Raw genomic sequence first — 14,758 nt, forward strand, 5'->3', positions numbered from 1 at the left:
TCGGTGGTTCCAGTATAATCTTACCCATAGTTTAGTGACCTAAAAGGAATTTTACCCTAAGTTTTATTTAGGGTTGATATATGATTGTCCATAGGCCATACCCAACCACCTGGGTTCAGACCATTATCGGCCCATTTTCGTCCACTCTAACCTCCAGGACATCACGACCACAACAAAATTCCGAAAACCCTAACTAGTTGTAACTTAATTTACCTTGGAGCTAGAGGTTCGGGTTTTTCTTCCTCTCTCACGGATTTTCGTATTGCTTCAACGGGTAAGTTTATGGCTTCTGATTCTTCTTCTTCTTCTTCTTTAATTAGAGAAAGGTAAACGCGAATGTCAATGATTTGGAAATTGGAAACCCACTTAGTTCGGGGTTCCAATTTTTATCTGACATAAACCAACTGATTTATCTTCATACTAGCTGAACCATCGAGTTGCTTTTAGGTGATGGTTGGCCTCTGAAATGCGCTATTTAAAAAAAATAAAATAATTTCTCTGCACTTGACCTGATCTTTTAACCGTCATGTTTCACGTCGTGGATGTGGAAATTGTTTTGGCAATGTACTTTTATCATCTATCAATACGGGATGTTGTTGCGTAGAAATTTTGTTCTGGAATTAGATTGTTTGGTGGCATCCGTAACATGCGAATATACAATTATTCTTTTTTCCCTCTATAATATATTTGTACTCGTTAATATCACTATCCTTGCTTATCTTGGATTCTCTAGTTGAAGCCTTCAAATGTTCTGTCATGGGTTTGGATTGTGAATACTGCTTTGTATCGTTGAATGCAGATGGTAGCAGAGTTACTCCTTTTTGCACACCCTATATTTTTTTTTGATGATATCGCAAGTTATCCTTGAGCTGCTGTAGTTTATTTTTCCCTTGATAAAAAAATTGATTGTGGAGCTGGAGTTCCAACTTTTGGTTCTTCTCAATTGCTCGGTGTGCATGATGGAACAACCTCAGTCATGTTGCAAGGGGGCTGAAGTGTTGCTAAATCTCCAGCCCAGCTCCTCAGTTACCATTCAATATCATCCGCACTTTGGTCCTCATGATGATTTGATTCTACTTGAGCTTGATGAGAAATTTCTTCCTGATGTCCTGTACCAAAGGTAAGATGTAATTTTAGTTCAGCACGTAGACTTTCTTATGTAATATTCGGAAGAATCCAATTTTATCCGTTTTCTTTGACCATCTCTTCTAGGGTAACCTTGAGAGGACAGCCTGATGAAGATGCAGTTCTTTGCACCAAGTCAAAAACTTACTCAGTTAAGTTTGTTGGAACCTCAAACTCCGTGTTCCTTGTACCACCTGCGGATTATTCAACATTGCATGAAAATCAGCAAGATTGTGATGGGGAAAATTACAAGCAAAAAGTTTCTGCATCAATCATCAAAGTTGCACCTGGAAACATGGAGCTTGTTGAGGTTGCTCCCAGAATTGATAAGCTCAAATTGATTCTCTCTGAGAATCTTTATGGCTCTGATGAGGCATTGGCAATGGAGGATTTGGAATTTACGGAAAGAAGCAGGAAAAGATTGCATAAATGGGATGATCTCATAAACGAGGTTCAGGCTAGTGACGATGAATTGAAGACTGGATTGCAGGCTCTTTCAGCTGTGGAGATTGATGGGTATTGGAGAATTGTGGATGAAAAATATATGGATGTGATTCTTAGGATGCTTTTGCACAATTCTGTGTTGAATGACTGGTCACTGAACGCTCTTATTGAAGAAAAAGTTGTGAGTGTGCTGGAATCAGATGGGTTTCCGTGTAAACTTGCATACCATTGTTTGAATGTCTATGGCAGTAGGGTGGAGGAGACCATGGATGGAGGTGTCTGGATGCTGGATGCAAGAAGAGTATGTGTGCATTTTGCAAGGAGGATCTTAAGAGAAGGAAAGAGGAAGTTTGAGAGTTTCATGGAAGAGTGGTTGCGGATGATTCCAGAAGAGATGCAGCCGAGTTTTGATATGTTGGAAGGCGAAGTGTTGACTGAGAAGCTTGGTGTAGAGACATGGGTTCATGCCCTGAGTGTTTCCTCGTTGCCCTCAACTCCTGCAGAACGTTTTTCCATCCTTTTTAAAGAGCGATCAAAATGGGAATGGAAAGATTTAGAGCCCTACATCAGGTGCAATTTTTCATTTTCAAACTTGTATCATATATTAATATCTTTTTTCTCTGTCCCTGTCCTAGAAATATCCTAAGAAGCTTTTTTTTTCCCAGGGATCTAAATGTACCCGGGCTTTCATCGGAAGCTTTGCTTCTGAAGTACACTCGAAAATCTCAACCAAGAATTGATGCAGAACCTGTTTTTAGTGCTAGATAATTGATAGGCATGGAATTCCGAGGTGCCATTATTGTGGTTTCGTGTTGGTATTCTTTTGTTGGTGAAAATACCTACTTGTATGAAGTATGAAATGCCAGAAGCAACTTGATTTTAGTGAGATAGTCATTAGTATTGTGTAATCAAGACTATGGGTTCCTGCTTGTTCTAGTTTGTGGCAAGCAAGGCGACAATTATCCTTCTCATCGGTATCCAATGACTATAATAATCTTGATCATATGTTAAAACACAACAGGAGGCTTGCTCATAGGAAAACCAATGTAATAGAAAGTAACTAACATGTACTTATCAAAAATGAAATCAGAGCAACATATACTTGCATGTATATTTACTTATCAAAAAGTGTTACATGTACAAAAGACAAATAAATATTGTATCAATTTTCTACAAGTAAATTGGAGTAAATTCACAAAAGGTAAGATTAATATGAATAATTTATGAAATTTCTTTTACTCATTTAGTTATTTATAACTTTGTTCTAATTTAATAATTAAAATTACATTATTTTAGTCTCAACAAAGGGGTTTCGGGAAAATTGTGATGTTGTATAAAGAAGCTTGAGATAATTGTTTTAAGATAATTTGTCTTTTTATTTATATTTGATTCAGGTTTTAAGATAATTTAATTCGATTCAAAATTTGATTTAATTTTTGAGATAAAATTTATATTTAACTCAATCGGACACAAATATATATTAATTTTATTATATAAAATAGAAATATAATTGAAAAAAAAATATAGATATGATATTATTGTAATTATCTCCTAAATATATAATGGATAAATATAATATTATCTCGAACTAGGTCAAATTTTCATCTTAAACCCGAATTTATCCCGACTTATACTTCAAAAATTCAATCCAAACTCCAATTTTGAAAGAAAAATAAATTTAATCATATAGAATTGACTTGAAACCGTCAAATTTGAATCAAATGACTATCCCTACTCATCGCTATGCATAATTCCAAAATCAACAACTAATATTTTATATTCTAATAATGATTATCTTTATAATGTACTTGTTGAGAGTGAAAAAGATATCAGAATTGAGACAATAGTAATTTTAGCAGCTAAATGTATATATTGCGGTGAAAATGATTAGGGCTATTCATGTACGGTTAATTATACCGTTTAAACTAAGTGATCGGTTAACCGTTATAATGGTTATGAAATTTTTCTAACCGTAACTTAATCGTTAAGAAACGGTTAACCACTAACGGTTAATCATTATTAACGGTTCAGTTACAAGTTAACTTATGGTTAACTTATTACAATTATTTATCAATTTTTTTCATAAAACTTACATCGATGTAAGTAAATAAAATAAAAAAATGTAACACTTAACGCACACTTACATCAGTGTAATTATGTATATCTTTAAATATCTTAGTACCTAATAATAAACACATAATTATATTAGTGTAATAATATTTCTATATTTTCAAAGAAATAAAAATTAAAAATGATATATATATATATATGTATACTAAATTATTTGTATACAAATTTTATTAAATATATATAAATTATAAATAATAGAAAACTATATTAAGTTATTTGTATAAAAATATAATAAATCAGAAATTTAATTTCTTAACGGTTAACAAAAAAACTTGTAATCGTAACCTTAATCGTTAGCCATCATTTTTAGTGGTTCGGTTAACTGAAACCATTTAATATTAACAGTTCGATTAATTAACCTGTTAAATATAATTATCACACCGATTAACGGTTACAGTTAACTGTTTCGGATTTTTTTTAACACCCCTAAATATGATGATTGAAAAGTAGCTAAATACAGAATAGATAATATTGATATTAAAGGAGACATGTCCAAAATGAAAATGCCAAAACAATGATAAAACGGTGCTGAATAGTTTCAGAAACATACTATTTCACACAGCTGGAAGCATCATTTTGGTTTCTTCTTCTTCATCTTCTTCTTTTAATCAAAAGAAACACCATTTTCAAGGAAGAGATGCCACTGCCCATCATTTTCAAATGACAGAGAAAACATAATGACTGTCTTGAATAAGAAATCTTGTTCCGATTATATTTCTCCAAGAGACAAAATTCAGATTTGTCGATTGCCAATCGCCTGCCACAAACTACTATCTATATACGTTTAAATAATGGATTAGTAGGATAATGTTTAGTACCTCATTTTTAGTATATGAGCCATCATTAAATTATAGTAAACAACAACCAAAATGAATAATTTATTAATAATGAGTTTATTTAAATATAATTCAAAATTCATTATCTCTCTCTCTTATTGTATTTGTATAATCTTCAATAATGAAAGATTTAAATATGTCGCAATTTTGATAGGTACGAGATACAGTGAACCTTTTGAAGTCTACCTAATTATATAGAATATAGGTACAATTACGTAATATTATTCGTATTAGGGAAGTGAATAAGCAAGAAGGAAAACCCGACTTCACTGGATTTATATTTAAAAGATGATTAGTCATAGTCACAGCAGCAATGAATGGAGGAGATGGCTTTGAATGATTACAAGGACTATTAATTAAGAAACGTTGATACCTTTGAATGATTACAAGGACTATTAATTAAATTGGGGGGAGGCCTTTTGTCCTCGCTCTTGTCTTTGGTCTTTACCTACTAGTGGTAGAGAGCAGCACTTTTTTTCTTAATTGAATTTCACATCGAATGCATCGGCAGTATACCATGTGGTATCTGCTACACATCACATCATTACAAATATGATTTAATTGTCACTCCCAAGGCTAAAAGTATCATTATACTCGGTGTACCATAATTCGAGATACACCAATTTTAATATAAGATTAAAAAAATATATTATCGAAAATATTATTATTATTTTAATTTTTTTTTGTAAAACGCTATTTAAAACATTATTATTTATACTGAAAATGTTAATTGGGTGATACCTAAAACATTTCCGGTAAAATTCAACCTAAAACATTATTTTTTTTCTACTCGAAAAGTTAATATGGGACGCTACCTAAAATATTTTTTTATTAGAAATTAGGTAGAAAAATTAATATTTTCGGTAAAAAAAATAATATTTTAGATAATACTTTACCGAAAATATAAAAAAATATTAACATTTCTGATAGAATATTTCATTAACCGTATATTAAGGTTATCGTACGATAGAACTATCCACCATAACCCCACAATTATTGGACAACTTCATATTTGTTCGTGAAAAAGTAGCCTATTATAGTTTTTTACATTTCTTAATTTTTTTAATTATTGAAGCAAATTTCATTGATTATATCACAAACATTTATGCTTAAAAAATGATGATAATAATAATTTGAAGCAATCAAGGTTATTTGTGAAAGTGAATCCCAATACAATAATATCTATAATCTGCTAGACTGCTACGCCCAGGCCATGTAGTTCTGAATACAAAATAAGTAGATCCTAGATGGATGGATTGAATGTACGAACAGTTCATCATGATTCACAGCAGAAGGTAATCATCAATTGGCCTGGATCAGCTGATCGGTTGGATATTCATCATCATTTCATACTTGGGAATAAAGTTTTTCTTCTCCCACTAATATGGTTTCCGAATTTTAACATTTCCCATCTATTTTTCTTAGACAGACAGTAGGGTTGTGGCTGATTTGATTGTGATTTGTCAAGTGCTTTCTTTTCTTTCAGTCACATCTCACATGCTTTCCCTTTCTTTTCCTGCGAAATGGAATATAATAAAATCACCACTAAACTGCAGCCTGAGTTGGTCCGACAAACCCCACCCCCCAAATCACTATCACTCGCGTGAAATCCCCAGGCTCTTTTATTCTAGTCTCTACTTGATTATTACATTTACGTGTCAAAATTTGCTCTTGTCTACTTCTGGACAGGTTTTCTATTTTAAATTAATGATCTTTCCCTATTTTTCTCCAACTTGTTTGTCCGCACCCTCAAAACCATATCATCATCATCAACCCTTGGTCATATATAAATGCACATACTCAGCTTGCTCCTTCCGTCTTCTGTATACATAGTGTAAGTCCCTCTCATCACACCATATAATTCATTTCTCTGAACAAAATAATTAAGCTGACGCTTTAATTAACTTTTTAAGCTGCAGAGGAAGGAAGGCTATGTACGTAGCATGGGTTTGCAAGACCAAGATGTTTCCACTTCATTCATTTCAACAACCAGTGAGTCTGATTAATCACTTTATTAATTTTTTTCCCTTCACTACTACTTACTCGTACCGTAATTACACGGTGCTGCATAACAAATGCATGCACTACAACAGAAATGATCAAAACTAGTCTCGGTTTGCATCCACTAATCATTGCCGGCCCTTAATTACTCATCAATTAAGCACATCAATAATTGACCGCCACATTACACCATGCATGGAGTTCATACTTGAGTTTCTAGCTTCTTAATTATCAACTTCTCCTTACTGTTGATGTATTTCTGATATACCTACATATAGGTGTGTGCATAACTAATGGATCCGTACGCTTTGTTGGACTTAATTCATGTTATTATATCCTTTGCAAAATGCAGTTCTTGTTTTGCCTTCTTAAATCAAACTTGATCGCCAAATTAAGGTCTTTCTCTATGAAGGCAGTAGTGATTATTATTTAGGGGCAGTAGAATATGTCACTCGTCACGTATTGTGCTCCACCCTGATGAGGAACTAAAATTTCTTTATCAGTTGCTTATGATTAACCATGCTTTCTTCAGTTAAGATTCCATCACAAACCCATTTATCCCTTAATATCCAAATTCTTTCGTTTTCCTCTCCGGCCCTCCTCTCTGCTACATATTTTATTCCACTAAGCAATAGATAGCTCCTCATATGTTTCTATTATTGCGTGACAGACTTGAAATTTCTTCAGTTCCCGGTGACATGGATGCAGCTAAAATCACCATGTTTCTGGGAGGAAGTCGGCATGATTTTGCAACTTGGCTTCTTTGGAATCATCTTCCTCCATTTTGTTCAAAAGATTGTGAGCAAAACCAGCTGGAATATTTCAAATCAAGCTGCAAAAGACCATCCCATTGTTGCAAAACTCAGCCTATCTTATAGAGCCTCCATAGTCTGCTCTACTTTAATGTTGAGCATTCATGCCCTAAAGCTACTGATGCTGCTAAATAGTATGAATGATACTCGTTGCAACTCCAAACTTGAATCTTATTCTTCGGAGATTGTGCCAGTGATTCCATGGGCAGTGACAACAATTATTGTATGCAAGGTTCCTAAAAAAGGACACATTAGATTTCCTTGGATTCTTAGAGCATGGTGGGCTTTCAGCTTCTTTTTGTCCATTATGTTCACTGTTCTTGATATCTACTTGAAAACTGCGAAGCCCGGGCATCTTAAAATGCTAGATTATGCAAATTTTATCGGTCTCCTTGCATCATTTGTCTTGCTGATTATATCAATCAGAGGGGAGACGGGTTTAGTCTTTACTGATTCTAATAGCATTGCTGAGCCACTTCTCAGTGGAAAAACTAATAAACCTTCGAACCAGAACAGGGGGTCTCCATATGGAAGAGCAACTCTTCTTGAACTTATTACCTTTTCTTGGCTCAACCCATTGTTCTCTGTGGGGATCAAGAAACCCTTAGAAGAGGATGATATCCCTGATATTGATGTTAAGGACTCTGCGGAATTTGATTCCTTAGCCTTTTATCAGAATCTAAAACAAGTTAGAGAGAAAGATGGTTCGACAAACCCATCTATTTACAAAGCAATATTTCTGTTCATCAGGAAAAAGGCAGCAATGAATGCAATGTTCGCAGTGATAAGTGCAGGAGCATCATATATTGGTCCATATCTGATTGATGACTTTGTAAAGTTCCTAGCTGAGAAGAAAAACAGGAACATAAAAAGTGGATTCCTTCTCGCACTAGCCTTTCTATGTGCCAAGATGGTTGAGACAATAGCACAAAGACAATGGATCTTTGGGGCCCGCCAGTTAGGCCTTCGGCTCAGAGCTGCTCTAATATCTTCCATATACAAGAAGGGGCTAGTTTTGTCCAGTCTTTCTCGGCAAAGCCACACCAGTGGAGAGATCATCAACTATATGAGTGTAGATATCCAAAGAATCACAGACTTTATCTGGTACTTAAATATCATATGGATGCTGCCCGTACAAATTTCATTAGCAATCTACATTTTGCACATAAGTCTAGGCTTGGGGTCTGTAGCTGCGTTAGCTGCGACTTTAATAGTCATGTCTTGCAACATACCAATAACAAGAATCCAGAAAACATACCAATCTAAAATCATGGATGCCAAGGACGACAGGATGAAAGCTACTTCAGAAGTTCTTAGAAACATGAAGACCATAAAGCTTCAAGCATGGGACAGTCAGTTCCTCCACAAGCTAGAGAGATTGCGGAAGGTAGAGTATAAATGGCTATGGAAAGCACGGAGATTGGCAGCAACATCAGCTTTCATCTTTTGGGGATCACCAACGTTTATCTCTGTGGTGACTTTTGGTGCATGCATACTAATGGGGATTCAACTTACCGCTGGTAGAGTCTTGTCTGCACTGGCTACCTTCCGCATGTTACAAGACCCTATATTCAATTTACCTGATCTGCTCTCAGTCATAGCACAAGCTAAAGTTTCAGCAGATAGAGTAGCTTCCTACCTCCAGGAAGAGGAAATAGAGCAGGATGCCGTCGAGCATGTTCCTAAAGATCAAACAATTTTTGATGTTGAAGTTGACAACGGGAAATTCACCTGGGACCCTGAATCAACCAATCCTACCCTGGATGGGGTGCACCTAAAAGTGAAGAGAGGGATGAAGGTAGCAATATGCGGGACTGTGGGGTCAGGCAAGTCTAGCTTGCTTTCATGCATTCTTGGAGAACTAGAGAAGTTGTCGGGTACCGTAAAAATTAGTGGTACAAAGGCTTATGTTCCTCAGTCGCCATGGATTTTGACTGGGACTATCAGGGAGAACATTTTATTTGGGAATCCTTTCGACAATGACAAATATAACAGAACAGTGAAAGCATGTGCTTTGACAAAGGACTTTGAGCTATTTGCTTGTGGTGATTTGACGGAGATTGGAGAAAGAGGGATCAATATGAGTGGAGGACAGAAGCAAAGGATACAAATTGCCCGTGCAGTCTACCAGGATGCTGATATATACCTACTCGATGATCCATTCAGCGCCGTGGATGCTCATACCGGCACACATCTGTTTGAGGTAAGGATCCTGGATCATGACTACCTTTTTCAACTATTAAGAAACATTAATCCAAAGACTTGTTATTGTTGACAACACTTTGCAGGATTGTTTGATGGGAATTCTCAAATACAAGACTGTACTTTATGTTACCCACCAAGTTGAGTTCTTGCCTGTAGCGGACATTATTCTGGTAAGCAAGATAATCAAATTTCCGATTCATAGCAAAAGAAAAAGCAAAAAACAAACAAACAAATAAATAAGATTTATAGTCCCTTGAGAATAACCAACCAGACATATTTATAGTTATATATTAGTTTATCTTTTAGAACACTTTAAAGAGAAAAACCAAGGAATGCAAACATATATTTTCTAACGGTAGTCAAGCAAACTTCCATAGAGATTAACTGTTCTGTATTACAATGTCAGCATAAAACTTTCACAATGTTGAGAACTGTAACTCCGGTCTCTAGGTCTCTGCAAATAGATTCTAGATCTATACCTGACATCAATCTCGATTCTCATCAGGTGATGCAAAATGGAAGAATTGCACAAGCAGGCACATTTGAAGAACTTCTGAAACAAAACATAGGATTTGAAGTTTTAGTTGGTGCACATAAGACAGCACTACAATCTGTTCTGACTGTAGAAAATTCCAATAAAACATTTATAGATCCGGAATGTGATAGTGAATCCAACACAGATTCTACTTCTAATGCCCAAGTCCTACAACAAAAGCCTGGCTCTGTTCCTCCAGAGATAACAGAAAATGGAGGAAAGCTGGTGCAAGATGAAGAGAGAGAGAAGGGAAGCATAGGGAAAGAAGTTTACTGGTCCTATCTAACAACCTTAAAAGGAGGAGTCCTGATTCCGGTAATAATTTTGGCACAGTCATCATTCCAAGTATTACAGATTATAAGTAACTACTGGATGGCATGGGCTTCTCCTCCTACAAGTGAAACAAAACCTACATTGAAGATGAACTTTGTTTTGCTTGTCTATTCGTTACTTGCTGTTGGAAGTTCACTTTGCGTCTTGGTGCGAGCCATGCTTGTGGAAATAACAGGACTCTGGACAGCACACACACTCTTCAATAAGATGCTGCATAGTCTACTCCGTGCTCCAATGGCATTTTTTGATTCAACCCCAGCTGGAAGAATCTTAAATAGGGTGAGTTGCATTTTGAGCTATACAATTTCTCTCTCATCTGAGTTATATAAAATTTGTAGGTATTACTTTATTCTTCCTAGCTCATGACACAGAATGCAAAGCCTCTTCGCATCCCCTCCTTTATCATGATAGATCATTAGGAGGAACTCCATTCTTCAGGTGAAGGTTCCTTTCCCGTGAACGTTTCTTTTATGCTGGTGTACATTGTGGGCAATATGAGCAGTCGCTGCTCCTGATCCACTCGAACAGAAAATGATATATTATACTTTGACATGATTCAACGGAGACTGAAGTGCATGAAATGCTCATTGGTGTCTCCATTTATAACATCTATGGTGTTAGAGCTCAATAGCACAGAGAATATTGATATGTGATTACATAACAAATACTATGGTCCTAAGTTGTTTTATTTTCAGGCATCTACCGACCAAAGTGTTCTGGACTTGGAAATGGCAACCAGATTAGGATGGTGTGCTTTCTCAGTAATACAGCTTCTCGGAACTATTGCAGTGATGTCACAGGTAGCATGGCAAGTGTTTGTCATCTTCATTCCAGTAACTGCGATTTGCGTATGGTACCAAGTAAGTGATACTTCACATTTATTACCAAGCTATATAGAAATGTTTAAATTGGAATACCATACCGAAGGGAAGCCTAAAAATTATCATCTTCCTCCAAATAAATTTTGTTATTCCAGCAATTCTGTTTATTTTTTAACAGCGGCTTACCAAAACGAAACAAAAATGTAAGTTTAGTGATGATTTTGAAAAAAAATAGTTGAGTGACCAAAACAGAACCGCAAGAATAGTTAGATAATTAAATACATAGTTTACCCTAAAACTTATCATCTTCCACCAAATAAGTTTTTGTTTTAATTTTAGTTTGTAGATTTTTTTAACATGGACTCCAAGAATCTACCCTTGGAAATTTTGAAATCACCCAACTCACGTTGGTTCCATTTGAGGAGCGGGAATGACATCTAATCTAACCATAATACGATGATTAGAAAGCTAAAAACGATTCAACTTATTTTTAATATATCTTACCACTAGATGATAGAAAAACTGAAAAAGGTTAACCCTTTAATGTCCTCTAAAAAAGAATATATTTGAAAAGCATCCTTGAACCATCTCTAATGGATATTTGGAGATTGACAATAACATAAATCACTAGTTTTCTCCAAATCTACCTTTCAAAATCTTACCTGTTTTTATCATAACTCAATTAGATTATGTAAAATGTTTTCGTTTCATTTTGCCATTCCTTGTATGTTGTTTTTAATGTCAGCATCACTTCATTAGCACAATGAAATGAGTTTATATCAACAAATGCAAAAGAACATAAGGCAACATTGGTACAAAAAGCAGCCACAAAAATGCGGATAGAAATACACGCACAACCAGTAAAACGGATCATAAAAACAAAACAAATTACAATATTTTAGTTAAGCCATGATATATTCTATCTAAATCAGAATTAATTTCACTGACACAAAACATGGTAAAGCAAATTCCATGCAGAAAATAACTGTTGCTAAACATACGCAGCAATATTACATACCAACAGCAAGAGAACTGGCCCGCTTAGCAGGAATACAAAGAGCTCCTATCCTCCACCACTTTGCAGAATCACTTGCTGGTGCAGCGACAATCCGGGCATTTGGTCACAAAAATCGTTTCATTGAAGCAAATCTTGGCCTAATTGACAACCATTCAAGGCCCTGGTTTCATAATGTCTCAGCAATGGAATGGCTTTCTTTCAGACTAAATTTACTGTCCAATTTTGTATTTGCCTTCTCATTGGTTGTGCTGGTGGCGCTCCCTGAAGGAATCATTAATCCAAGTGAGTATAGTGTACTCGTTTCTTTCTTAGAAAATTGATGGTTACTTAATGGAATATATATATAGCTATCTCCCACATAACGTGTTTAAGCAAAGAGGAAATGAAAAATTTATCACCACTGATCCAAAATTGAAAATCTTTCCTAACAGGCATTGCAGGACTGGCAGTTACATATGGAATAAATTTGAATGTGCTGCAAGCTTCAGTAATATGGAACATATGCAATGCAGAAAACAAGATGATATCAGTAGAAAGAATTCTTCAGTACTCAAACTTAGCAAGCGAAGCAGCCCTTGAGGTTGAAGAGCGTAGACCCCCCAACAATTGGCCAGAAGTTGGAACAATTTGCTTCAGAAACTTGGAGGTAATGAGAGAATGGTGATAAACGTAATAAATTTGCTTAAAATAATGTTAACCATCCATGCAGTTCCGAACATTATAATGAAATTGCATTCACTGCCATTCAAATTCCTACCTATCTCACCATCCAACATCTATTGTGAAGTTTGAGACACAACTACAAATTTTGACTGCCTTACAGATCCGGTATGCTGAGCATCTACCATCTGTTCTAAAAAATATCAGCTGCACATTTCCAGGAAGAAAAAAAATTGGTGTTGTGGGAAGGACAGGAAGTGGGAAATCAACACTTATACAGGCTATTTTTAGGATTGTTGAGCCCAGAGAAGGATGCATCATAATTGACAATGTGGACATTAGTAGGATAGGCCTTCATGACTTAAGATCAAGACTTAGCATCATACCACAGGACCCTACAATGTTTGAAGGAACTGTCCGAGGGAACCTTGATCCTCTCGTGCAATATTCAGACAATGAAGTATGGCAGGTAATTGATTTTCATACAACTTACCCGTAGACTGAATTGTGGGACTAAATGTTCTTCTCACCACTAGCCCAGGTTTACTTAAAAGATAGACAAAAGTAAAATACGGATCACAGTGACATGCATGGGAAATATTCATCGGTGGTTAGAAAAGTGTCATATAGTTAGTAGTCCTCGGCCACAATCATTCCAGGTGATCGTTCTTTGTTTTTTATTTAAATATTATTGTTTTTTATATATAAATTACGGTGATATGCACACAATGTTTTAATCAGAGGTTCGAATTGAAGCATATAACATGTAACCATAGCCACAGCATTTCCTGGGTCAGGGTTTAGTTTTAATGTTCAAACTACTTAGCTGATATCATAATCGTGGGCATAACAGTAGCCAATATCTCAGGTTCTCGATAAATGCCAACTTGGTGAAATAGTGTGCGCAAAGGAAGAAAAGTTAGATGCCACAGGTCAGGTTCATTAACTCGGGTATCATTAATTCGTTGAGTAGTTGTATGTCATTGCTAGAGAAAGCTTACTAATAGTAGAATGTCTTGAACAGTAACCGAAAATGGGGAAAACTGGAGTGTAGGCCAAAGGCAGTTACTCTGTCTTGGAAGGGCATTGCTAAAGAAAAGCAGCATTCTTGTACTGGATGAAGCAACAGCATCAGTTGATTCTGCAACCGATGGAGTGATACAGAAGATTATTCATCAAGAGTTCAAAGATCGGACAGTGGTGACAATAGCTCACAGAATTCACACGGTTATAGACAGCGATCTTATTTTGGTTCTAAGTGATGGTAAGACTGAGTAGATGAAAAAGTATTTGCGTGCTTAGTGCTTACATGGACACACTTTAAAATTGTTCAAAAACAAATTGAATCACTTGTGCTTTAACAGGAAGAGTTGCTGAGTTTGAGACGCCTGCAAAACTACTAGAGCGAGAGGACTCACTCTTCTCTAAGCTTATAAGGGAGTACTCCACTCGGTCAAAGACCTTTCAACAGCTTAGAAAATCTGCATAAGTAGATCCTCCTTTTGTGGATCGTAGAAGGTGGACAAGCTGAAACTGAATTACACAATGGAAACGGAAACCAATGACCCCATAAAGATGTTAGAATGATCGGATCATTCAGCTAGCAAGCACAATAGAGGAGACACTTGTCGAATCGTCAGAAATAAGTAGTATGGTATTAACTTATAATAACATAGGACGCAGGAAACAGTCAAGGATTTAGCTCCCTGAGTCCTAAATTATTATCCTAAAATCTTGATATTCTATATAACATAACTCCTATGAGACTTTTATATACTACTATTACTATTGCTCTTTGTTTTCGGAGAAAAGGAAGATTTGTCTAAAACCAGGATTAT

At 35.7% G+C, this 14,758-nt stretch overlaps 2 protein-coding genes across 2 annotated transcripts; both read left to right on the top strand.

The window, feature by feature from the left end:
• The first annotated feature begins 172 nt into the window (after positions 1 to 172).
• LOC120138718 (sister chromatid cohesion protein DCC1) lies at positions 173 to 2,580 on the top strand. Its single transcript, XM_039154135.1, has 4 exons — positions 173 to 274; positions 800 to 1,120; positions 1,213 to 2,139; positions 2,235 to 2,580. Exons 2-4 carry the CDS (start codon positions 957 to 959, stop codon positions 2,335 to 2,337), a joined length of 1,194 nt encoding a protein of 397 aa, XP_039010066.1. The 5' UTR covers positions 173 to 274; positions 800 to 956; the 3' UTR covers positions 2,338 to 2,580.
• Positions 2,581 to 6,445: 3,865 nt separating this feature from the next.
• LOC120138769 (putative ABC transporter C family member 15) lies at positions 6,446 to 14,699 on the top strand. Its single transcript, XM_039154175.1, has 11 exons — positions 6,446 to 6,527; positions 7,207 to 9,551; positions 9,637 to 9,723; positions 10,059 to 10,700; positions 11,117 to 11,281; positions 12,248 to 12,542; positions 12,692 to 12,906; positions 13,084 to 13,389; positions 13,789 to 13,852; positions 13,945 to 14,184; positions 14,285 to 14,699. The coding sequence occupies exons 1-11, from the start codon at positions 6,479 to 6,481 to the stop codon at positions 14,407 to 14,409; spliced, it is 4,533 nt and encodes a 1,510-aa protein (XP_039010106.1). The 5' UTR covers positions 6,446 to 6,478; the 3' UTR covers positions 14,410 to 14,699.
• The last annotated feature ends 59 nt before the right edge of the window (positions 14,700 to 14,758 follow it).

Source organism: Hibiscus syriacus, unplaced genomic scaffold, assembly GCF_006381635.1.
Source record: "Hibiscus syriacus cultivar Baekdansim isolate YM2019G1 unplaced genomic scaffold, ASM638163v2 tig00110705_pilon, whole genome shotgun sequence".
Classification (NCBI taxonomy): Eukaryota; Viridiplantae; Streptophyta; class Magnoliopsida; order Malvales; family Malvaceae; genus Hibiscus; species Hibiscus syriacus.

Coding starts and splice junctions, on each gene's coding strand:
- LOC120138718 (XM_039154135.1), top strand. CDS start 957: ATGATGGAACAACCTCAGTCATGTTGCAAGGGGGCTGAAGTGTTGCTA. Junction 1,121..1,212: donor CCTGATGTCCTGTACCAAAG/GTAAGATGTAAT, acceptor CATCTCTTCTAG/GGTAACCTTGAGAGGACAGC. Junction 2,140..2,234: donor GATTTAGAGCCCTACATCAG/GTGCAATTTTTC, acceptor TTTTTTTCCCAG/GGATCTAAATGTACCCGGGC.
- LOC120138769 (XM_039154175.1), top strand. CDS start 6,479: ATGGGTTTGCAAGACCAAGATGTTTCCACTTCATTCATTTCAACAACC. Junction 11,282..12,247: donor CGATTTGCGTATGGTACCAA/GTAAGTGATACT, acceptor AAACATACGCAG/CAATATTACATACCAACAGC. Junction 12,543..12,691: donor TGAAGGAATCATTAATCCAA/GTGAGTATAGTG, acceptor CTTTCCTAACAG/GCATTGCAGGACTGGCAGTT.